Consider the following 21,811-nt stretch of genomic DNA (forward strand, 5'->3'; position numbering starts at 1 on the left):
TCATATTTTTCATCTGAGCTCACAGCAAAAAGATAGGCTACATGCTTCGAGTGTCACCTAATGCTCTCCCATACAAACTCATCAGTTCCCATTCAACCACACTTCCACTCTGCTCGCAAACCTAAAGCTTCTGGCACTCGAAGCACAGCAGGCTAATGCTCTGGCAGCTATTCCTCAAACAAACACACCCAAAATCACACACAGACACACACACACCAGACAGGGGTATTTCCTGGGGAATGGGTATGGGGGCATCAGCAGTACTCTGAGCCAGTGTCACCTCATGACCGGGAGAAGGGGGAGACAGAGACACAGAGTTACAGAGAGAAAGAGAGAGAGGGAGAGAGAGACAACCAGTCACAGTCAGACAGATGAAACAATGAGGGCGATGGAGTGATAAACAGTTGACATCATTGTTCCAGAAAAATCAGCTTGTTGGCAGAGTCACTATGCAAGTGTGCATGGGAGGTTTTGGAGGGGAGGGGGGACGCAGAGGATGTGAACGGAGACAGAGGTCGGGGCGGGATGGGAGGGAAAGGCCTATAAATGCTGTGGAGGAGAGCACAGCAGCACCCATCTATCTCCAACCAAGTCAAATCAAGACTCATCTCCCTCACACCCATCGATTCTTTTCTCCATCTCTCCTGGGACCTCGTCATGGATATCCCCATCCAGTATCCCTGGTACCGTCGGGCCTACCCACACCGGCTCCCTGACCTCCCCATGGCAGAACCTCTCACTGACTGGCCGCTGCTCTGGCCCTTCTCCTGGTCCTTCCCCTGGATACGCCCTTCGTTCATGCGCTGGCTCAACTGGCCTGAGAATGGACACAGTGAGGTAACGTAAAATTCACCCATTGCCTGCGTGTTTGTCCTCTATGAAATGACGGTAACACGTTAGATTAGGGAACACATATTCACCATTAACTAGGTGCTTATTAATATGCATATAAGTAGCTTACTAGCTCCTTATTAGTAACTATTAAGCACGCATTAACTACCTCTATTACACCATGAATTAAGATTTGTCCTGATATTAACTCTTAACACTTATTCATTGTAAATTAATGCATTGTTGTTTCTGAATAATGATGTGAATAAGGGCAGTAGCACAAGAACAGTAATTCTTCCTTCATCACTCTGAATTAGTACAGCATTTATGCATTCATTTACAATGAATAAGCGATAATTAGGAGTTAATGTTAGGAAAAATCTTAATTCATGGTGTAATAGAGGTAGAATAAGGCTATGTAGAATAAGGCGTTAATACGTGCTTAATAATTACTAATAAGGAGATACTATAGTAAGCTACTTATATGCATATAATAAGCACCTAGTTAATGGTGAATATGTGTTCCCTAATCTAAAGTGTTACCGAAATAACTGCTATGTGAAAATATATTATCAACACTGAAGGTCACCACCACTTATCATTAAATCATGAGCTGACAATAACAAACATCTGTGAGTTTTAATGTCCAGCTGCTCCTAACGGCTGCACTGTCTGCATACAGATGCGCATGGAAAAGGATCGCTTTGTCATTTATCTGGATGTGAAGCACTTCTCCCCCGAAGAGCTGTCTGTCAGTGTCAGTGACGAGTTCATCACAATACACGCCAAACATGAAGACAGACAGGTCAGAGGTCATACGGTTGCACGTACAGAAACAAACTGAAATCCTTTGATTTGGTGACACGTTCCTGATATTGACTTTGTGTTCCAGGATGACCACGGCTTTGTGTCAAGAGAGTTTGTGAGGAAGTACAGGCTTCCTGCCGGTGTCACAAGTAACGAAGTCACCTCCAACCTGTCATCCGACGGCGTGCTGACGATCACAGCACCTCGGTCATCTCCTGGCCTGGAGCGCAACATTCCCATCACCTGTGAAGAGGGAACACAGAAACAGAAAATGTAGAGTAGAGCCTGACACTCCTGACACAGTTGCGCTACTAACCCCAAGTGCTGTCTGTATTTATATTTAACCTGTCACAGTTTTGTTGGGAGTTCAGCGCACATATAGGTGGGGCATACATGTCTAGATGTTTATAAGTGCAAGTGCCTTCTAATAAACCTGTATTTAACTCCTAACTCCCTATTATCCTGATGTCTCAGCAAGCAAACAATGGTGCCTTAAAACCAAAGACTAATATGTTGAGCCCATGTAACAGAGTCTATAGTGACAGGACAGAAGTTTTTCATTGACAGACTGTGGTGAATTTCAAAATAATGAACTCCTGGGAGTTACGTTTTCTATCAAAAGCCTTAAAATCACACATTAAACCATACCTCTGTGCCAGAAGTATTCATACCACCATGTAAGTGGCACATCAAGGTATTTCCTGTCTTCATCTGGGGTGGAAATGTAAAGACCTCTCAGAGATATCCACCGCAGATAGCAACAGACTTACTGTAAAACTGTTCAACTTGATTGTGTCTACATTACATCATTCTGTCAGAGTGGGTATGAATAAGATGCCAACTGTGCTTTGGTTATTCTTTGTTGGTTTCTGTATGTGTGAGGAGGAAGGAGTTCTCTGGAGGCATAGGCAGTCACTTTTAGTTTGTTCGCTAAAAAAAAAAAGCCACCACAGGACTTGGGACCAGGTGTGAACTCTGTTGAGAGGAAGAAAAAGGGGGTGAATGAGTGGGAGGGAAAGTAGAAGATGAGGGAGGAACTGATGTTTTGAGAGAGAGAGAACTTTATGACTGGGCTCCTCATACGCTGCATGGGGAGCATGGCCTCTGAGCTGCTAAGGATAATGTGTGTGTGCGTGTGTGAGTGTGTCTGTGTGTGTGAGTGCGTGCCTGTGTGTGTATATGACAGAGTGCATACTGTATGAGCTTGTAGAGGCAACATTTACAGTTCTATTATCCCTTCATATTGGCGACAACCCTTTACAGAAAACATCAAATAGAATAAACGTTGAAACTCAAAATCCATAGTGTGTTCTTTTTTTCCTTTAACATATTCATTGTTTGTGTCATGAAAGAACTTCACATGACAATGTGGAGTAGCTCACATCTGGGGAGACTGTGACTTAAAAGTCCCAAGTTATGCATATGGGTTTTATTTGTTGTCAGGACTAGACTAATAATTTCTTTATTATTCTGTAAACACACTGTTATATCCTGCCTGTGCATTGGGATTATTCTTAATTTCTTTTGATATAATGCCTTGATAGGGAGTTAGGATATTGCAACAGGTTTTTCTCAATCAACAAGAAAAAGCAGAAGTAATAATAAAGGAGTAAAAACATGCAGAATTCATATTAATTGTATTTTTTAATACCTGCAAAAATAGATATAAACTGCATGATGGGGTATTACAGAGAATTTCCTATCTATCAAACAGACAGAAAGAAGTCACACACAAAGCATTAAGCAACAATGGCTGCACTTATCTCCCTAAATTGCAGATTACCAGCAGTGCAGATTTACTCAGATACTGTTGACAATGAGTGTTAGATCATATGGTAGCAAACAGACAGTGATGTTGTAATGTAGTTTCCAAGAAGGTTGTTCTTTGTCGGTAAAGGCATCATCAGTTACAATAGAAGTCCCATTTCTGGAAAGCAAAGAGCATAGAATTAGAAATTAGGTGTGTGTGTGTGTGTTTATGTTTGTTTGTTTGTGTGTGTGTTCACCTACAGTAGTTGTGACTTCAGTGCTGGCTGGCATGAGAGGATGCGTCTCCTCCACAACGCTGCTAGGGAAGTGGCCAATGCGAGCCTCCTGTTGTCCGTAATACGAGTCTTGTACCTGAAAAACAGGTGATACATACAGACATAAATGGCTGACAGCATCTCCTTTGATAGGTTATCATCAGTGTCTATTGATATGATCCCATAAACATATTTGTTTTACTCACACTGCCAGCCCAGAAGAGGTTCCCCTTGTCTTTCAGCATTGCGTAGACGTAGACGAGCTGCCCCTGTCTGATGGGAATGAACCTGCAGTCTCCGGGGTAGTAGTCCTGCACTGCACGGGCTATCAAGATGGGGTCTGAGAGGGAAAATAAAGGGAAGGGATGTGAGTAGTGGAAAATTGGAGAACTATGCAAATTTCAACAATTTGCATGAGTATTAGCTCAGAATTTCCCTACAGTTGTATAACATGATTATCAACTCCTGACCTAAGCAGTAGAGTGAGGCTGAGGAGCGTCCTACAGTAGGGGAGACTGGGGACAGTTGCAACAAGGGACGGTTGCAACAAGCCTTATTTCTCCAATCAGAAACATGCTAGAGTGATGACACTCACACTGCACATTCACAGTTAGACCCTCTACCCACCAATAATAGAAAAGACATATTCAGCATCTGCTCCTGCTTGTACTGAGACAAAGTTGTTTTAAGGGTATGAAAGTAGCTTTTTTCATGCGCTGTATTTTTGTCATACTGTCCTGACCTTTTGTATGAATTAATCCAAACCTACCTAGTTTGAATCACTGTTTTGTTGACTATCAAATGACATGGTTAGCATGTGTCAGTGTCATTGTGTCTAGCTAGTACATGATGTTTTGTCATGACTGACAGGGTGGGGACGGTTGCAACAACTACCATTTGAATATGGAAGCACTATGCAAATGCAAATGTATAAAATGAAACATTTTTAGCTTAAAATAGGCACAATATATCTATTTTTTTCCCTCATGATGAACAGAACAGCCAATTATATTAAACCATGAGAGACTAAGATTTAACTTCCTATAATGAAATATGCAATTTGTAGTTGTATCTTATTCTATGGGACAGACGTAGCCACATATATTTTCCTTTGAAAATTAGAGAAAAGTACATTTATTTGATGTCATACAGTGAATAAATCATCCAAAAGTAGAGTACATGTTTATAAAAGTTTCTTGTATTGCAAATAGTTCCATTCTTCTTGTCTCACACTGAGCTATTGAGTTTTCATACCACTGTTAACCTCTGCACATTGACTCAAGGCCTATGTTCTACGCAAAACAAAACTCCAACTGTTCTCTGATAAATATTACTAAATAACTAAATAATACTATAGTATTATTGTAAGACAATGCATATTTTAGGAATACTATGCTTATTGAGACAAAAATCAAAAGTTAATTAGTGAAATTTAATGTATGTTTAATATGTTGCAACCGTCCCTGATCCGTGTTGCAACTGTCCCCACGTTTGGGGTCAGTTGCAACGTCTGGATTCTTCCATTCAAATGAATATTGTGATTGATGTGTCATATGTAACCATCTTTAAATGGTATGACTAATTAGCTGACAAATGTATGTTTAATCTATAAAAGTTTGGTGAGCCTAGTCCAAATAGTCTCCGAGTAACTGAGAAAAATGTAAAAAGTGTTGCAACTGTCCCCAGTCTCCCCTACTTACGGCTGCATTCAGAGTCAGCGCAGAGTTTCTTGTTAGCAAGTTTAGGCATCTGCCTTCCAGCTTCAGAGGTTGGCAGGAGAAGCCACACCGAGAGAGCGATCCAGAGTGTGCATGGCATGTCTGTATGTGATCCAGAGGTCTTATTTCTGAGCGTGGTGATGAGTGTCTTGTCCCCTTTTTATCTGTTTGCTGTCTCTGAGGAGGAGGTGTAATGTCAGCAGTCCCCTTTTCTACTCTCTGTACCCCCTGCCTCATGTAAACACACAGGGACACACACACACACAAACCCCCACACACAGAGCTCCATTCAAATCCTTCATGCAGGTAAACAGGATGGGGAATGGGGAGGAGGAGGAGGAGCAGGCCCAGATTAGACAGACTCCGGTTTGTTCTCCTCTCCCCCATCACCCCGTCTCACCCTCTCTAAAACAGCAGACTGTGAGACTTTGCAACAACACATTCCTCCGAGTTAATATACTGTATGTTTTCCCTTCCTTATTCAGCCACTAGATGTCAGAGCAGTGACTCTCTCTGCAGATCAGACACACCACCAGTGTTGCTATCTTCCTCCCTCTGTTTGCTTCCTTTACCTTTTCAACTTTGGAGGTGGAGCCACTGACTGTATTTACATACTGTGTGTTTCCACTGCCAAGGAAACCAGCTGAGCCTCTCCTGTGCAAACACACCCAGACACACACAACACACAACACACACATGCACACGCACACAGTGACCAAACAGGAACACTTTACCTGCTAGGTGCGAGTTGGCTGGGAGCTGTCAGGTAAGAAAAACTTCATTTTTATTCCTTCAGAGTCAGGTATAACCTGAGTTAAAACTGTTGAAAGTGATTTTCATTATCATAGTAACAAGTAATGGTTAGGTTGGATTGAGTTTATTATTTTGATTATTATAAATGTGTTGACAGCATGGTTTCGTATCAGGGAGCAGTATCACTGTAACAGGTGAAACACCGGATGGTGACATCAGGCTTAAAGACAGAAGAGGAGGCTGAGGAGATTGATCTAGTTTATAAACAGAATTTATACAGAAAAGATACTGATGTGACGGGGAATAACAATATGTGATATGAGAATCTTATCCAGATTTATTTATGGACTTGTTTTACAACAGGTGGGCAAGCAAAAATGGATTTCTTTAGACATGAGGGATCAGGAACAGGCAAGACTTTGTTATATTTGTTGCCGATAATGGAGCACAATGGCTTTGGAATTCAGGGAGGGGAGCAGAACAAAGATGACAGTGGAGCTGGTATTTCGGTCAGACTAACAAAAGCGTCAGTCAGACAAAAGACCTCCTTAAGGGCCATCTGAGATTATGTTACTAGAAAACAACTTGTCTGATTTTCACATGTCATCATGCATGTAGTGAATGCCACTGTTTCTGTGAATGAATCCGTGTCACTGAAGGTGTTTTCCTCAGCCACAGAATTATCTGCGGAGAAGAGTGGGATTGAATGAAACCAGCATCAGGACCTCAAGAACCACAGTGAGGAACATACTGTATTGGACATATTGGATTACAGAGCGGTCTCATTTAACTGTTGCAGACCAGATCAGCCCAAACCAGACCAACAAGAAACAGAAAACCATTCCTGATTTCACAAGGCAGGAAGAAAAATAAGGGCTCACGGCTGCCCACCTGCCTGCGTGAGTGTGGATTACAACACCTGGAATCATGTTTTCCACCTGACTCCTACAAACAAACCCACAACAACAATGTTCACCCCCAGAAAAAGCAGTCTTCCCTCTCCGAGCCTGGAGGACTCCTTCTTCCCACTGTCCTCATCGTCTTCAGTGTCTCTCTCCTTTACTCTCCCTCCGTCCTCCCCATGTCCTGGCAGCAATGACAGCGGAGGAGGGATCGAGACGGACTTGATACTGGCTGCAGAGCTGGGTCGGGCTTTACTGGAGAAGAATGAGGAGCTGGCAGCTACTCTGGAGCTGAGGGAGAGGGAGATGGAGGTAAAGATGAAGTTGAGCAAACTGCTTTCTTCTTAGACTGGTAAAAACTATAGTGAGGTGGGAACAAAAGGAAAGCTAAAAACCATGAACAAGTGAGTGAATGTAGCCCTACATTCAGTTTATTCCAGCTCCATCTATATCTTGAATTAATCCAAGTTTAAAACAATTATAAACATACAACACAAATATATGCATGCAATTTACTGCTGGTAATACATTTTTACATGCCTCATCTCTGCATATCTGCATAGACATCGGCATTGAGAAAACAAGTAGTGATGGGAAAAGTGCAGAATGAAGTTAATTGAGAAATTGTTATTTTTAAAGGGTTAATACACATTTTTGGACCAGTAGCATTATGACACGATGACTTGTAACAATAGGAAAAGTACGGCTGTAAGTGATAATATGAGTGAAGGAGCTGTTGTTACACTGTAATGGCTTTTGGGATAACAGAGACCGGGACAAACATGTCTGTTATGGATAAGTTGCCTAGAAACCAACATATGATGTAATTTCATTTGCAGTCACAAGAACAGAAATCCCAATGTATCTTAAAGCCAGTTAATGTTGTGTTTGATGTTCCAGGCTTTACAGCAGGAGAAACATGTCCTCCAGAGGAAGCTGGACATGAATGAACTGACATCTGGTCAGAAAGAGGCAGAGCTGGCTGCCGATTTAGCTGCTCTGAGGTCCGAGCTGGAGCGACATCACAGCCAAGGTAGAGCCCAGAGAAAGGATGAGAGTGAACAGCTGACTCAGTTAGCCAACCACAACCAACGACTGGTGGAGCAGCTGGCAGAGGTTAGGACGCCAACCCAAAGAAGAAGTCATGACTATGTTTGAACGCTGTTAGAATGAACAGTATGTGTGTGTGTGTGTGTGTGTGTGTGTGCATGTTTGTGTGTGGGAATCGTCTGCGTCTGCGTGTGATGTTGTGTCACAGTCACATAGACTGGAGCAATGTAGACTAGCAGGTTTAGGGAGTCCAATGTTAGTTGCATAATGAGCAGACGCCTTCTTCAACTTTCCCCTCTCCCTTCCCATCCAGGCGGTGACACTGGAACACATCCTGAGGACCGAGGTTCGATCCCTCAGAGAAGAGATGGACGAGTCGTCTTTTAGCCGAAACATCAGCTTCACACAGATACAGAGTATTCAAGCAGAGGTATTCACACTTCTTAATGCTTTGAATAACTCAATACCAAAGTAACAGTAAAGAACACATCACACAGCTTGAATGCTACTGGATAGGAGGTCGTACTAGGGCTGTAAATCAATCAACAAGTTTCATCACGATTGAATATTATATCGATTCAATGGGCAATGATTCAGTGCCTTTCAATATCATAAAATCTGTCATGATTCACGATTTTGATTCAGTTGGATTCAGGGATCAGTGATCGATAGGAGCTGATATATTAGGCTACTAGCTGATTTAACACATCAATTCCATTCATATCATATACATTTTAAACTTGACCAAAGTATAAAATTTGAATACGATGTGAAAATAACGAGCCGATTTTGAAACAGTGTGATGAAACCAAGTCCTATCAGAGAATACTGTTTAAATATTCATGGTGTGCTATCAAAGGCCTCTTTAAAACAGCTGAAAGACTGAGACTTTTACTTTGAAGTCTCAATTTGGGTCAAGTCTTAAGGGAGTGAAGTCTCATGTAAATCAAGTTAAATCAAATCTCAAGTCCTGCTCGGCTGGTTTGGTTCTGACTCATGTCCAGGTCTCGAGTGTACAGCTCTGCTGCTGAGATGGAAGTATAAGCAGGATATTTTTCTCTCCAATTACTGAGATTTAACAGACTCAGGCACAAGTTTCCACACCTCAAAGCATCAAATCTGGTTCTGAAATGATTACCATTTATTTAAATGTTCACCAGAGGCATCATCCAACAGCCAGAGTCAAATAACTGAAGTTATCACTCTCAGCGCACCATTTACGTTCAAATTGTTTGTTTTGTGTTCATCCATCTTTTCATCCTTTCCTAACAGAACAGAGTTTTGCTGGAGCGGCTGTCGCACATAGAGGCACAACTGAAAGCTTCACAGGAGGAGAGTGATGGACTCCGCACGGAGAGAGAGGGACTGAGGGAGAGGGTGTCCGAGCTCCAGGTCAAACTGAGAGAGAAAGAAGCAGAGGTGAGGAACAACATCCGGCCGATGAAGTGTAGCAGTGACAGATGAATCCTGAGGAAACAGGAGGAGGACACGAGCTGAAGGAGACATTAGTCATCACTAACAGACGTCACTAATGCCACTAGTTTGAAGCTCTTGAAATCTGTGTGCGTGCCTGTGCCTGTCTCTCACTGCATGTGTGTTTGTGTGTGCATATGTGTAGATAGAGCAGGAGCAGGGAGTGGTGTTTGAGTTGCGTACCTTGAATCGCTCTCTGCAACAAAAAGCTCTGAGGCTGGGAGAAGAGAGCATCCTGGACAGTGCTCACACACAACCTTTGTCTCTGCTTAGTGAAATTCAGCAATCACAGGTACACACAGAGACTCGTACAAATCACCAGCCACTGCGCTGACAGGTGCACAGTCACTTCACAGTCTGACTTTAGCTAGCGTGCACTACTCCTGAGCCTGTACTCACATGCTTCATTAGTCTGATACTAACTGAACTCTGAAATTCCCAAAGCCACATCAGCTGCTGAGTGTTTCTCACCTCACTGATCTTTCTATGTGTTGCGTTGTCTCCTGCCAAACAGGCTAAAGACGCTCTTCTAGCTCACTCCACGGTCCTGCAAGCAAGAGATGGCGAGATACAGGCCCTCAAAGAGGAGGTGAGTGGAACTGTACAGCTGATGCTGGTTTCCATTTCAGTGGGTGTATTAGTTAATTTAGTTGGATCCCTATTTGCTACTGCACTACTGCACAACGGCTACTCTTCCTACAGTAGGGTCCCCTTAAATTCATTAAAAAAAAATGAAAAACAGAGATGCTATACCCCTATTTCTTGTGTAATCGAGTACAATCTTAACATTTTAAAAGCATTTTATTCTATTTTCTGATGTCATCAGATGGGTTTGTGAATACCAAGCCACCATTGCTCAATATTTAAAAAGTTTCTCTGCACAAAATCTGACATGAATGTACTGTAGGAATATGATTTTAAGACATACTGTATACAGTAACAGTGGTTCTCAACATGGGGTCTGGGGACCCCCAGGGGTCCTTAAAAGGGTTCAAGGGGGTCCCCAACTTTTTCTTGACATTTTACCACTTTTTCTAGATTTTTTAAAAACTTTTTTCATTTTTTAGAAATTTTACCACTTTTTCTAGATTTTTTAAAAACCTTTTTTTATTTTATTTTTTTTTTGAGAATTTTACCACTTTTACCACAGGGTTGAACGTTTTTGGAGAAATTGTACCACTTTTTTCCAGAAATTTCTCTACAATATTTCCAAAAATTCACGCCATTGGCCCTAATTTGAATGTACAAATTCAAACAAATATTTGTGTATTTCTGGTGTTTGCTTCAAAATTTTGTCCAATGGGGGTCCGTGGTCTAATTTGTGTCAATTTAGGGGTCCTTGATGTAAAAAAAAGTTTGAGAACCACTGCTGTATAACATCTAGTTCAGGGTCCAGTATGATAAAAGACTCCAGTGAAGTGGGTGACATCTTGTGTCCAGTCCTCAGAAATATATTTGCATATGTATAGATTCTGTATTTTTCAGTAGAAGAGAAGTAGATGTCATTTAAAGAATTTATTTTTTAAACTAATTTTCTTATATGATAGGCTACAATATATTTTTACATACATGTTAAAACACTCAGCTTTGAAAGGTGCTTAGTGTCTCAAATGTGATCAAGGGGACCTCAGGAGCAAAGTGGTTTATGATTTATAGATATATATATTTGTTTGATTTTATTTTCACACTCTACAGCTGCAATCTCAGCGAGAAGAGCTGGAGACTTTGAGGAAAGAAACCGAGATGTTCAGAGGCAGCGCTGACAAGCCGAGCTACAGGTAAAGCATGATTTACGTGATTTGAATTTAGGTCACCTCATTTGAAACCACAAGTGACGTTTTGCTAACCATCAAATCATCGTCCAGCTTCTTAGAGAGCGAGCTGGCCACAGTGCGTCAGGAGAAAGACACGCTGACTCAGCAGCTTCTCAACACAATCCAACACAAGGTGGCGCTGTCTGAGGAGCTGGACGCCTGGCAGGTGGGTGGTCTGTCTGTCAACAGGGGTAGCCTATACAATTCAAAATGATGTCCCTCTTCTTGGCAACACAATTTAAAATGTCACCTTGGACCTTTGATCTCGTTGCAGGAGGACATGAGGTTGGTGATCAGTAAGCAGGTGATGCAGAGCGAGGAGGAGAGAAAAGCAGAGAAGCAGAAAGAGAAAGAAAACGCAGTGGGACTTAAAAGGAGCAAGTCTTTGAAAGTGAAGGGAGAAGGAGGGAAAGGCTTCTTCTCTTTTTTCAGAGACAAATAACAGAGAACTGGCAGCGGACTCGGTATCAGCCTGTATCTTTGCCAGATGATGTACTGTTGATCAGAGTGAATGAGTCAAATGTTTACACACCTCATATTTGAATATATTTGTATATACGACATATGGATGTACAGTATCAATATATCACTGATGTCAGTTTATAGGAATTTATACAGTATTAAAATTAAAGCTTCTAAAGAGTATCTGTGTTTTATCTAAGTCCAGACAGAGCGAGTTGGGTATCGTACTGTAGGCAACTGCATACAAAGTTGATGTAAATGTTGTTTCAACTTTAAAGTGGTGTGAGCTGACAAGAACAAACTTAGACCTCATGTAACAGGTTCATGAACATACAGAGCGAACAGGAAAAGGGAGCGACACAGGGCAACAACTACAAACACAAACACACAGGTGGGCGAAGACAGGAGTGTGCATATCTTCACAGTCAATACATTGGGTTTTTGTGGACAAAAAACCCCAAACATAAGTGGATAGTTTTGCTTTGATTTCTGAATTCACCCTGAGGCTCAAAAACATAAACTTGAACAAAACTCTGACGTATCATGACCTACAGTAGCTATGGTAAACATAGCAACTACTCTAACTACTCTTTTAGCTTTATTGAACTAACCCTTAAGTATTTGTCTCACTAGTTTAACAGATTTTCAATTAGATACAGGGCAAACGACAAGAAAATAAACTATAGGACTCATAAAAAAGCAGCTTGGTGTTGAGGGTTAGTTTCAAGTGACCCCCTTTCCATGTTACATTATAATCTGATCCATACTTGATAATAAAAACATTCACAGTGAAGCTTAAAAACAGGATGAAGAAAACACAGGTGAAGAAAACCTTGAAAAATAGCTTAACTATAATAGAAATAACATCTTTATTAAATTAAGTCCAAAAAAGACAGTCATTCCCTTCTACCTCTCCCCATGCTTATATTACATAATGTAGAAATAAATATATGCAACATTTCATATGTTCAACAGGACAAATGCCCAGAGGCAGCGTGAGTAGTGCAGGTTGCATACAGGTCAGTGTTCCCACATGTTTTCATCTATATAAATACAGTACAGTCCTGTTAGTGCATAGCCGCTCACTCAGCCTTCAGCTGGAGTTGGTGTATATGGTGGAGCACCTTTCTGGCTTGAGTGTCAAAGGGCTCTATATTCCTGGGTGGGGCTCTCACACACTTATATAGGCTGGCAAAAGAGCTGATAATCAACCACACACACATCTACACACACAAGTTTTCAGGGATCACACCGGTGTTTTAGCATTACAGTATTTCACTACCCATTCGCTGAAACTCACACAGAGCTGACATCGCTGCTGACCACTTCGTTTCTGCACTCGATTTATCCTCTAAGCATTAGTCGGCGGAAATCATCTAATAGATACTAGACTGAGATAATTAATCAGTGAACATTTAATCAGCTTTATTTTTTTTCTGTTTGTGTAATGCAGTAATGCTGAGGGGAGGGGGAGGGGAACTGCTTCAATCAAATTGTTGCATTCAAGCAATCAAAAGCTCCAAAATTCAGGATTTAGGAGACAGATGGCAAACAAGTGTCACGCTCATGAGCTTTGATGTTAGTAAAAGTTGATTTTCTAATCATACGGGTACACGTGTAAACCGATGGCTGTGCGGAAGATGGGAAAAGTCATTAGTTTTACAAACAACAATGTGCTGTAGAAAATGGTCGGCAGATAGGTCAGGTGTACATAAATTGTAGTTAACGGACTAAAAATGAAAAAAAGTACTATCTTTTAATTTAATCTATGTACATAAAGTTTCTTCATGAGTACCTACAGTATAAAATCTTAATTTATTAGTAGTTTACAGTACAGTATGACACTCATCCTTTCTGTGTCCATTGTCCAGAAGGTGACGTGCAGTCTGGTTTCCGGGAGACAGGGACTTATCTCACGCATGTTGAGCCCCTCAAAATGTTAATCCAATCTTCCAGTGTAATCCTTTTGTCACCCAATCAGGAAACTTCACCTCCATTTAGAGAGGTAGGTTGCAAGATAAGATGCATTGATAAAATGAAACATTTTGGGCTTCAACACCCAAAAAGAAAATCAACAATATTCAGAGTGTTTTACTGAGACTGACGGACCTGAAGCCTCTCAAACAGGTCGCTGGACGGTCGCCCTGACAGTGAGTAGTAATGGCAGCGGGGGCTGGTGGAAGATTATCCCACATGGACACCTAGGCCCACTTGCAGCTTGTCACCTCTGTGATTTACAAAGGCACCCATAATCAGGGTGGCGGGGAGTGGTGTCAGGCGCTTCTCCAGCACACCTCCTATGATACACCGACTGTTTATCATACCTGGAGACACACAGAAAAAGAACTCTTGTGTGTTTTCTGCATGATTTTTATCCAGCACGACATTAGAATGAATTTTACCTCTAAACACCATGTTGGCCTCTGGGAGCTCCATCTGATATCCAAACGAGGTCGTGGTCTCCTGAGTCCTGGTACTGGCTTCAAACTCCACTCCAACTTGGATCTGGAAAACACACAAATGCACAAAGGGATATGCCAACATTTTTTTTTTACGCATCTTGCCTCACTCCCGAGTCCATGACAAGCAGATAGACACCATCCTTTCGACTGTGCATGCAGTAACGAGGGAGAGCCCGTATCGCCCGTAATTAGCTTAGCTCAAATGGGTAATGGTAGCCTGCCTCCACCTAAAGTCATCAGAGACACTCTTCAGCAACTCTAAATGGACCGATCTTCGTCTCAGAGCTGACAAAACTCTCCGGTAAGGCATCTTGAGCGGTCAAATGTCGGTAACAGCACAAGATCGGTCAAAACGGAGGGTTCAAGCAAAGAAGGTTTATTTTGGTTCAAGCTAGCTACATCCAGGGTAGGTTAGCTTCCTATTTCAAAGTAAAAGCACAAATTCTATCGCCATGGTTTTCTGTATGTAAAGGGCAACGGGTGTTTTATTTTGTGAAAGTAACCGGAAATGCGTTGGTCACAACGGCTAGCTTGAGTAGCGCCGAATTCGTCCGAACAAAATTGTAAACAGCTGGTATTTAGACAAATTAACGACACACTGCTGATCTAAACGGTTACTTTCTCGCCTAAAAATGTTTGAAATGTTGATAAAGTGATATATTTACAGAGTTTAGAGCTAAAATGAAATCAGCTTCTGACTGCTGATTTCGGCTTGGGTAGGAGGCAGGCTAACACTACCTATGCACTTCCAGCGTTTGAGCTAAGCTAATTACCGGCGATACGGCTCTATCTCCCTTGTTACTGCACGCACAGTCGAAAGGATGTGTCTATCTGCTTGTCATGGACTCGGGAGTGAGGCAAGACACACAAAAAAATGTTGGTGTATCCCTTTAAGTATATAGATGTATGTATGTATGTATGAACAGTACTGTATTGTGATATTTGCTTTACCTGTTTGTTGGCTCTGTGATAGTAGCTGGCATGGGCACCTCCTTTCCCAGCATTCAGTGTTGCCACCCAGTTTGGTCCTGCATGAGGAGGAGAGAGTGGACATGCTGCTGCTGGATCAATCAAACCAGATCAGGAAATATTACAACTAGGTTAAATCAGATGTTAAAAAGCAGATTCACAAATACAATCTCACGTGAGTACTGTCCAGCTAAAGTAAGAATTCCTCCTTCCTCTGCCCTCCCCCGATGGTAGACCAGCTCCCCTCCTAAAACCAGTCCAGAGGACACACTCTGCAGGAAGTGTGCCACAAGGATGACTGTCGCACAGAAACACACAGATATATATGTGTATTAGACGAGGTGAGGTGGGACCATATTTGAGTATAAGGGCAGATACTAAAGACATGGTTTTAAAAAGCTAAAACCAATATGTGATAACATTATTTCCCCGTTACACTGATACACAGGTTTGTGTCTTTGTACAATCAACTTAACACATAATAACACTTCATGTGATGTTCCAGTGAGGCTCTAGTCGTTCCACCTGTCGTTCATCACCTGACTCTCTGAGAACGTCTGGGTTGGCTACTGTGACGGCAGCAGTGAAGTCGTTCCCTCTGTACTCCGTCTCAAACTGCCACGTTACAAACTGGGACTGCTGAGTCTGAAACACAATTGAAAATTTCAATGAGTTGTTTGCAGCACTTTGTGTACAATAACTGACTTTTGTAGAAAAAGTGACTGAATGTAGCATGGGCTGGACGGATATAAGGACAGAGATGGGCGTTGGGACGTCACCTGAAACACCGTTCTGGCTCGTACACGCTCGGAGAGGTGCAACAGAGCGTGAGCGTTCAGACTACCAGAAGAGTCCATTTCACCGATCAACGCCGGAGCATCCTAAAATGAGAGTAAGAATCAATATCGACAACTCAAAAGGCAGCATCTCTGTCTGTTTTCCTTCATAACTACTAAAAGAATTCATGATAAAGCAGTGGTAACATGTTTTTAATGTGATGACTCGTTCTTGACCTTGTCTTTGCTGTAATCGTCCGACTGCAGATGCTCCACGTGGAATCTGTAGTACGAAGGAGTGACAGCACTGAGATGCAAAGTATGACTGGCCTGGAAGAAAACACATGTACAGGGCATTATAAGATTTTAAGAAGCAAGATATCTCCATTCATATTGCATTTACGTGCCACAAACGTAATGTAAACAAATGTAAATCAGTATGGAAGGAAGAGTCACCTTGAAGAAACTGCTCAGAGTTTTATTGATCATCATCTTAACACCCTCAATCTGTTGAGGAAAAACATCTGAGGAGACAGAGAAGACAGTCATATCAGAAACATAAATATCACATTTGGTACAATTACAGGCCCTGTGATCATGTGTTGACTCTAATCTTCTCGTTGTGAAAATCAAGAGTGCCTGTCACTCATTTATAAACATTATACACAGTTGTTAAGGTAAATAAAACTGCATTTGACCTTTAAACACATTCAATGTTCCATTATGTTCAATGTTAGCTGGTCCTCTTAAAAGTTTAAACAGCATTCAATTGCATGACGGCTTATTTCAATGCACCTGTTACATACACACAGTTACATACCTTTGCAGCTCCTGTGAAGGGAGTGAAAGCTGCCTGGGTTTGGTAAGCGGCCATCTCTCCTCTCCCAGCGTGGGGGACTGTCCCAGTGAGCAGGATGCGCGTCCCAGCGAGAAGGAGAGGGGTCCGTGGAGAAAGGCCAGCTCTGATGGCCTGGACCAGAGGACAAAGCTAGGACACTGCCCATGTGGGCACAACACTTCCTACAGGACACAAGGAGACAAAGGAGAGATTCATGACGATGCTGTCGCCTTACCACTTATTTGATTTATTTACTGCTGCACGTGCACTTTTTTAAAGCCAGACTCTGTGAAAATAATGAGATAAAAAATAATATTCAAGAATGCAAAATGACTACTCTCACTGACAGCTCAAAGATGCAAATAAATGAATAAAATAAAATAAAAACACTTATATTTTGAAATGTCTTTTGCTATGTATCTATATCTAACTTGGTTTATGTTTGATACTTGAATTAAAGGGACGACCACATCTATGTGCACCATGATAGGTAGTCTGTTGTTTTCCTGTGCAGGTGCAGTAATTCCCGTTAGCTAGCATGACCTTAGCATCAGCAAAAACAGATGCTCGTGTACGCGCTTGTTGTTTTGCTACCTACGTCCGGTGTGATCAAGAGACCTTTAAAATCCCGTGCGGCACTGAGAGGTGCACATCGGAAACACTGTCAGCTGGATTTTCTTCCTTTAACAAGCGACCTAACGTGCGAGTGCAGCTGATGCTGGGATAAAACTGATGCTGCAAATAGCTGCCTGCTCCAGATGTGATGCGCCACCCTAAAGCACCCCCCTGAAAACACGAGCTAGGTTCTGTGGTCTGAAAAATATCGCAAACCAACGATTAGCAACTCAGTTGATTTATAAATAATTATATCAACTGTATATTTTCATTTATCTAACTGGCGTATCTGTATATATATTTTTTTTTCTGTTGTGGTGCTGCGTTTTTCACAGCTCGGGCAAAGTTCCGCAGGTTTTTGTTTCCGGTCGGACTATTGTCTGTGCGACACCGCGTCCAACGCAAGCCGCAGCTACAGGTGATATGATGAGATATTATTCAGCTTTCATGTGCTGCATCACCGAGCTAACGAGGAAGGTCAACGGCTTCACAGTCTATTTAATCTGTGTTTTACAGCAGAGAACAGTCTCAGATACAAGAAAATAACGTTTTTTCATAGAAAATATGAGTTTACAAGGATCATATTAGACCGCGAAGAGGAAAGAAGGTTGTCACTGTCACTGTCGCCTCTTTATTCTTCACGTTTTCAAAGAGGGAGAAGATTTTTTATTTTTTTCTTCCAGGGAGTTAAGTTTTTGTTTGTATTTTTTTTTCCTGGACACATTTCTAGGTTGAACTGGTCATGTCTCCTTCACGGTCCGTGTTGTTGGTGGGAGAAGGGAACTTCTCATTTTCTGCGTCCATGAGCCAGACACACGCGGACACGGAGACGAGCATCACGGCCACTTGTCTGCAGCATCAGGACGAGGCACTGCGGCACGAAGGTGCAGCCACCAACATCCAGAGCATCACCGACTCAGGTACATGTCTTTGTGGGTAGGCTACTTACTTTAATATTTGTTCTTAGTTGCGTTTTTCTTACTATTCCTTCTTTTCCTCTTGTTAAATCATTAACCATATTGTCATACAGGTGGGACCGTGCTTTACGGAGTGGACTGCACTAAGCTGGGGGACTGTGGCGCTCTGCAGGGCCGTCTCTTTGACCTTGTGGTGTTCAACTTCCCTCACTGTGGTAGAAAGAGTGGGGTTAAAAAGAACAGGGAGCTCCTCAAAAACTTCTTCCTCAGGTATAGTAGGATTAAAACCCATCACAACATTTATAGTATGAGTCAGTTGTACAAATAAAATCATACCATTTTATTTTCAAATGAATGTTTTCTCTAAAAAAAAAAAATTCTCAAGGTCACTTTACTTGCAGTTGGAATTTGGTCAATTTGGATTCATTTACTACTTATCTGTTTGTTTTTGTCAACAAATATACCATGCCATATACCACTTTATTTAAACCCAAGGAGCACAGTTTTATCTAACTTTATATCAGTGTTTAAGCCAGAAATTGTATATGATAATAATAACTGTGTATACGTTTTATTTCTTTCCCCAATTGAAATGCGTCCATTTTTGACCCAAAATGCTTTCTCAGAATCTGTGCTCATTTGATGAGACAGTTTCCAATTTAAAACAAAAACTGTTATTATTTCAGCACAATTAAATTGTTTTGCTGCTTGTGTTCACATAGTATTTAGCCTTTGTGAACTTCCTGTTTTTAGGAATACATTTTTATTTTTCATATAAACAGCATACACATTTGTCAGTCAACTATGCTGGTCTGTCTTTCTGCAAAATTACCACTGGAGAGGTGGGATACATCCTGGATAGGTCACTAGTTTACAGTATAGTAAGACAAATACAGACATACAACCATTCACACTCATGTTTATTATACAGTATTTACATATATGGGCAGTTTATTGTCACTGGCATTCAAAACTGAAAACTTAATCAAAATCAGTTGGAAAAAAAAAAACAACACTGACCAAATTTTCAGACAATATCCAGAATACATATGTAAATTTTTTTTCCAGTTGTGTTCAACTGCTGGCTAAAGACGGGGAGGTTCACGTCACCCTGTGCAACGGCCAAGGCGGGACGCCAGCGGACCAGCCGAGGCGAGAGTGGCACAACAGCTGGCAGGTGGCTGCCATGGCAGCAGAGGCGCACCTGATCCTTAGTGACATCCGTTCTTTTGAAAGTGAGAAATACCAGAGCTACAAGTGCACAGGATACAGGTAAGGAGTAAAGGTGAGTGTTGCGGTGTACAAATAGAAACAACCCTTTGTGTCCCTCTGTGTGTGTGTTTGATGTGTGTTTGCATATTGGGTCTAATGACTGTGTTGCTGTGTACAGGAGCCAGGATAAGGGCTTCCATGTGGAGAAAGCTTTGCTCCATGTGTTTTCCCGCAGCCTCCCCTACACCTCTGCGCTGACGCCTAAGGTAGAGGAGGTTGTTGAAGGGGAGAAGGTCCAGTACAACGTGCCCGCTGAGCTCAGTGATTATATATTCAGGTACAGTTACACACAGGCTCCTCTGCTCTTTGAGTGCTGAGCCGCCAACGCAAAAAAAAAAAAAACTTATATAACCACGTGCTTATTGTGTCCTCTCTTCCATCAGGGGATTTCTCTGCTCAGGCTCTGTTCACCCTGTCAGACTGGTGCATGATTTTCTTCTCGAAGGACTGAAGGAAAAGTGGCCAGTCTCCATGGTGACGACAGACACCATCCCCTTCCTCCTCACTGCCAAACAGCTGCAGATGTGCTGCCACGACGTAGACAGCGCAGACTGCTACTGGATCCACCTGCTGCAGAAAGACCCCAGCTCTGACGTCCACGCCTCTGCGGACAAAGAAAAGGATCGGCCGACGTGTCTGGACTGTCAGGGACAAACAGACACGCGAGACGCTCCGTCAGCCACATGTGTCACCTCAGATAAATCAGACAGGATGAGAAGCAAAGGAGCAGAGAGCCTCAGGTCTGCTTGCTCTCTCGATGTTGATCCCGAAGGGGAGAACGGTCTCTACGTGCTGCGTCCGTCACTGCTCCCTCATATGGAAGACTTTGTAGGTCATAGGACGACGGACGCGAATAACGAAGGTGTTGAAGTTGAGGGAAGTGAGACGGAGGAATCCTGCGGAGGCTGTAACGGCGTAACCAGCCTGTTATTTGGCATCAGTGGCCTGGTGTTTAAGAGCGTGGCCATCAACATTTGGTCCCTGCCGGCCTTTCACGAGCTTCTCCTCACAGGGGTTTTCCCTTCACAATGTGAGCCAATCACATCGCTCGGACAGAGGCTGGAAGAGCTGCTCGCACCGCATGGGGTCTCTCTGGTATCGGAGCAGGGAGGTCTGCGTCTGACGGCACAGCCGATGGGTTTGGTCGGAAAGGTGCTTGTAAGCAGCGCCGGCGACGACATCAGCCACGTTAGCGTCACCGTGTCACTAAATCTGGACCTTCTGGCCGCGCTCCTGTTCTCCCTGCCCGACAGGCGGCTGCTGTGGTCACATGACCCACGATTTTTAAAACAGTTTGAGCGCCGCCCGTCACCCGGGACCGCCTTCCAGCCGTTCTCCCTGTTCCCTGAGCACTTCAGCTTTGACATCAGCTTCTGGACGGGGCCGACATGGGAAGAGAAGAAGTTCCACGCCATGGTCCGAGAGGCCAGCCGTGGGACCGTGGAGCAAGTTAAACTCATTGATTCGTTCTCCCATCCTGACCTGAGTCAGACCAGTTACTGTTACAGACTCACATACCACTCGCACACACACGCTCTGTCACACACACAAGCCCTCAAGTTTCACAAGCACTTGGAGTTGTTGCTTTCCTCTCGGCTGCACGTCAACATCAGGTAGCTGCTGCAGGTATAGCGATCTCAGTTAATTTTCAGACAGATTATAACTACTGGTCTAAGTCTGTCTGTGGCTGCTAAACAAATCAAAAGCATATAATTAGTAAAAATCTAGTTGAATTGTGTTTACAATAGCTGAGGCGTCGTTTACAGTGTGTCCTAAAAATGTGACTGGAATTGTCTGTGTCTCTGTGTGTTTTATGTATCCTACAATAAACCAACTATTTAACATCAATTTGTGGTCTGAGAGTCATTGTAAATAGCCATATTTAGTGCATGATGTGGGAAAGCATAAAAGTAAATATACTGATATACAACAGCTCTGAAAGCTTTCATCAATTTATGTATCTGATGTAATATACTAAAGACTTCTGGGGAGCTATGTTTGTTGTTTCTGAGAAAGTTTCCTTGAAAAAAATGAAAATTGGTGGTAACTAAGTTCTGAGACCTGTAGGCCATATTTTGGACTGCATTTAGTTGTGTGGTCTTTGTGAGCAGTTTATATCCAGTGTAAT

General features: G+C 42.5%; 5 protein-coding genes across 11 annotated transcripts; 3 read left to right on the plus strand and 2 right to left on the minus strand.

Moving 5' to 3' along the window:
- The first annotated feature begins 535 nt into the window (after nt 1-535).
- On the plus strand, nt 536-2,934 carry LOC146974563 (alpha-crystallin B chain-like). 2 transcript variants are annotated; one of them, XR_015037614.1, is made up of 4 exons: nt 536-837; nt 1,514-1,636; nt 1,724-2,515; nt 2,561-2,934. XR_015037614.1 is itself a non-coding variant. In XM_085798078.1 (3 exons), the coding sequence occupies exons 1-3, from the start codon at nt 547-549 to the stop codon at nt 1,913-1,915; spliced, it is 606 nt and encodes a 201-aa protein (XP_085654204.1). In that variant the 5' UTR covers nt 536-546; the 3' UTR covers nt 1,916-2,934. The 2 variants fall into 2 exon arrangements, 1 of the variants encoding a protein (XP_085654204.1); XM_085798078.1 differs by having other exon boundaries at nt 1,724-2,934.
- Nucleotides 2,935-3,315: 381 nt separating this feature from the next.
- mia (MIA SH3 domain containing) lies at nt 3,316-5,592 on the minus strand. Its single transcript, XM_085796835.1, has 4 exons — nt 5,363-5,592; nt 3,869-4,002; nt 3,649-3,759; nt 3,316-3,565 (listed from the first exon to the last, which is right to left on the minus strand). The coding sequence occupies exons 1-4, from the start codon at nt 5,478-5,480 to the stop codon at nt 3,542-3,544; spliced, it is 387 nt and encodes a 128-aa protein (XP_085652961.1). The 5' UTR covers nt 5,481-5,592; the 3' UTR covers nt 3,316-3,541.
- Nucleotides 5,593-6,008: 416 nt separating this feature from the next.
- On the plus strand, nt 6,009-12,277 carry bicdl2 (BICD family like cargo adaptor 2). 2 transcript variants are annotated; one of them, XM_085798079.1, is made up of 10 exons: nt 6,009-6,146; nt 6,812-7,347; nt 7,936-8,151; nt 8,399-8,515; nt 9,358-9,504; nt 9,704-9,850; nt 10,073-10,147; nt 11,254-11,336; nt 11,424-11,538; nt 11,647-12,277. In XM_085798079.1, exons 2-10 carry the CDS (start codon nt 7,102-7,104, stop codon nt 11,812-11,814), a joined length of 1,314 nt encoding a protein of 437 aa, XP_085654205.1. In that variant the 5' UTR covers nt 6,009-6,146; nt 6,812-7,101; the 3' UTR covers nt 11,815-12,277. The 2 variants fall into 2 exon arrangements, with proteins under 2 accessions (XP_085654205.1, XP_085654206.1); XM_085798080.1 differs by lacking the exon at nt 9,704-9,850 and having other exon boundaries at nt 11,647-11,982.
- Nucleotides 12,278-12,684: 407 nt separating this feature from the next.
- LOC146974566 (mitochondrial import receptor subunit TOM40B) lies at nt 12,685-17,654 on the minus strand. 5 transcript variants are annotated; one of them, XM_085798084.1, is made up of 10 exons: nt 17,478-17,654; nt 16,862-17,061; nt 16,498-16,565; nt 16,279-16,371; nt 16,045-16,146; nt 15,805-15,910; nt 15,441-15,563; nt 15,248-15,324; nt 14,237-14,339; nt 12,685-14,158 (listed from the first exon to the last, which is right to left on the minus strand). In XM_085798084.1, exons 2-10 carry the CDS (start codon nt 17,043-17,045, stop codon nt 14,019-14,021), a joined length of 996 nt encoding a protein of 331 aa, XP_085654210.1. In that variant the 5' UTR covers nt 17,046-17,061; nt 17,478-17,654; the 3' UTR covers nt 12,685-14,018. The 5 variants fall into 5 exon arrangements, with proteins under 5 accessions (XP_085654210.1, XP_085654212.1, XP_085654207.1 ...); XM_085798086.1 differs by having other exon boundaries at nt 13,397-14,158; nt 17,474-17,653; XM_085798081.1 differs by having other exon boundaries at nt 13,893-14,339.
- A 224-nt stretch (nt 17,655-17,878) lies between these two features.
- Nucleotides 17,879-21,531, plus strand: fdxacb1 (ferredoxin-fold anticodon binding domain containing 1). Its single transcript, XM_085798087.1, has 6 exons — nt 17,879-17,912; nt 18,225-18,414; nt 18,525-18,681; nt 19,480-19,683; nt 19,802-19,960; nt 20,067-21,531. Exons 2-6 carry the CDS (start codon nt 18,237-18,239, stop codon nt 21,298-21,300), a joined length of 1,932 nt encoding a protein of 643 aa, XP_085654213.1. The 5' UTR covers nt 17,879-17,912; nt 18,225-18,236; the 3' UTR covers nt 21,301-21,531.
- Nucleotides 21,532-21,811: the final 280 nt, after the last annotated feature.

Source organism: Trachurus japonicus, chromosome 14, assembly GCF_045865225.1.
Source record: "Trachurus japonicus isolate A0001 chromosome 14, Traja_1.0".
Lineage (NCBI taxonomy): Eukaryota > Metazoa > Chordata > Actinopteri > Carangiformes > Carangidae > Trachurus > Trachurus japonicus.

What these genes read in the sequence shown, in the direction of transcription:
- LOC146974563 (XM_085798078.1), top strand. Translation starts at nt 547, where the DNA reads ATGCTGTGGAGGAGAGCACAGCAGCACCCATCTATCTCCAACCAAGTC. An exon ending in CTGAGAATGGACACAGTGAG is followed by an intron (nt 838 to 1,513) that starts GTAACGTAAAAT and finishes GTCTGCATACAG; the next exon opens with ATGCGCATGGAAAAGGATCG. An exon ending in CCAAACATGAAGACAGACAG is followed by an intron (nt 1,637 to 1,723) that starts GTCAGAGGTCAT and finishes TTTGTGTTCCAG; the next exon opens with GATGACCACGGCTTTGTGTC.
- bicdl2 (XM_085798079.1), top strand. Translation starts at nt 7,102, where the DNA reads ATGTTCACCCCCAGAAAAAGCAGTCTTCCCTCTCCGAGCCTGGAGGAC. An exon ending in TGAGGGAGAGGGAGATGGAG is followed by an intron (nt 7,348 to 7,935) that starts GTAAAGATGAAG and finishes TTGATGTTCCAG; the next exon opens with GCTTTACAGCAGGAGAAACA. An exon ending in TGAGAGAGAAAGAAGCAGAG is followed by an intron (nt 9,505 to 9,703) that starts GTGAGGAACAAC and finishes GCATATGTGTAG; the next exon opens with ATAGAGCAGGAGCAGGGAGT.
- LOC146974566 (XM_085798081.1), bottom strand. Translation starts at nt 17,045, where the DNA reads ATGGGCAGTGTCCTAGCTTTGTCCTCTGGTCCAGGCCATCAGAGCTGG. An exon ending in CCTTCACAGGAGCTGCAAAG is followed by an intron (nt 16,566 to 16,861) that starts GTATGTAACTGT and finishes CTGTCTCCTCAG; the next exon opens with ATGTTTTTCCTCAACAGATT. An exon ending in ATCACAGAGCCAACAAACAG is followed by an intron (nt 14,340 to 15,247) that starts GTAAAGCAAATA and finishes TGTGTTTTCCAG; the next exon opens with ATCCAAGTTGGAGTGGAGTT.
- fdxacb1 (XM_085798087.1), top strand. Translation starts at nt 18,237, where the DNA reads ATGTCTCCTTCACGGTCCGTGTTGTTGGTGGGAGAAGGGAACTTCTCA. An exon ending in CCAGAGCATCACCGACTCAG is followed by an intron (nt 18,415 to 18,524) that starts GTACATGTCTTT and finishes ATTGTCATACAG; the next exon opens with GTGGGACCGTGCTTTACGGA. An exon ending in TACAAGTGCACAGGATACAG is followed by an intron (nt 19,684 to 19,801) that starts GTAAGGAGTAAA and finishes TGCTGTGTACAG; the next exon opens with GAGCCAGGATAAGGGCTTCC.
- mia (XM_085796835.1), bottom strand. Translation starts at nt 5,480, where the DNA reads ATGCCATGCACACTCTGGATCGCTCTCTCGGTGTGGCTTCTCCTGCCA. An exon ending in CGCTGACTCTGAATGCAGCC is followed by an intron (nt 4,003 to 5,362) that starts GTAAGTAGGGGA and finishes TTTCCCTCTCAG; the next exon opens with ACCCCATCTTGATAGCCCGT. An exon ending in GCACTGAAGTCACAACTACT is followed by an intron (nt 3,566 to 3,648) that starts GTAGGTGAACAC and finishes TTTGCTTTCCAG; the next exon opens with AAATGGGACTTCTATTGTAA.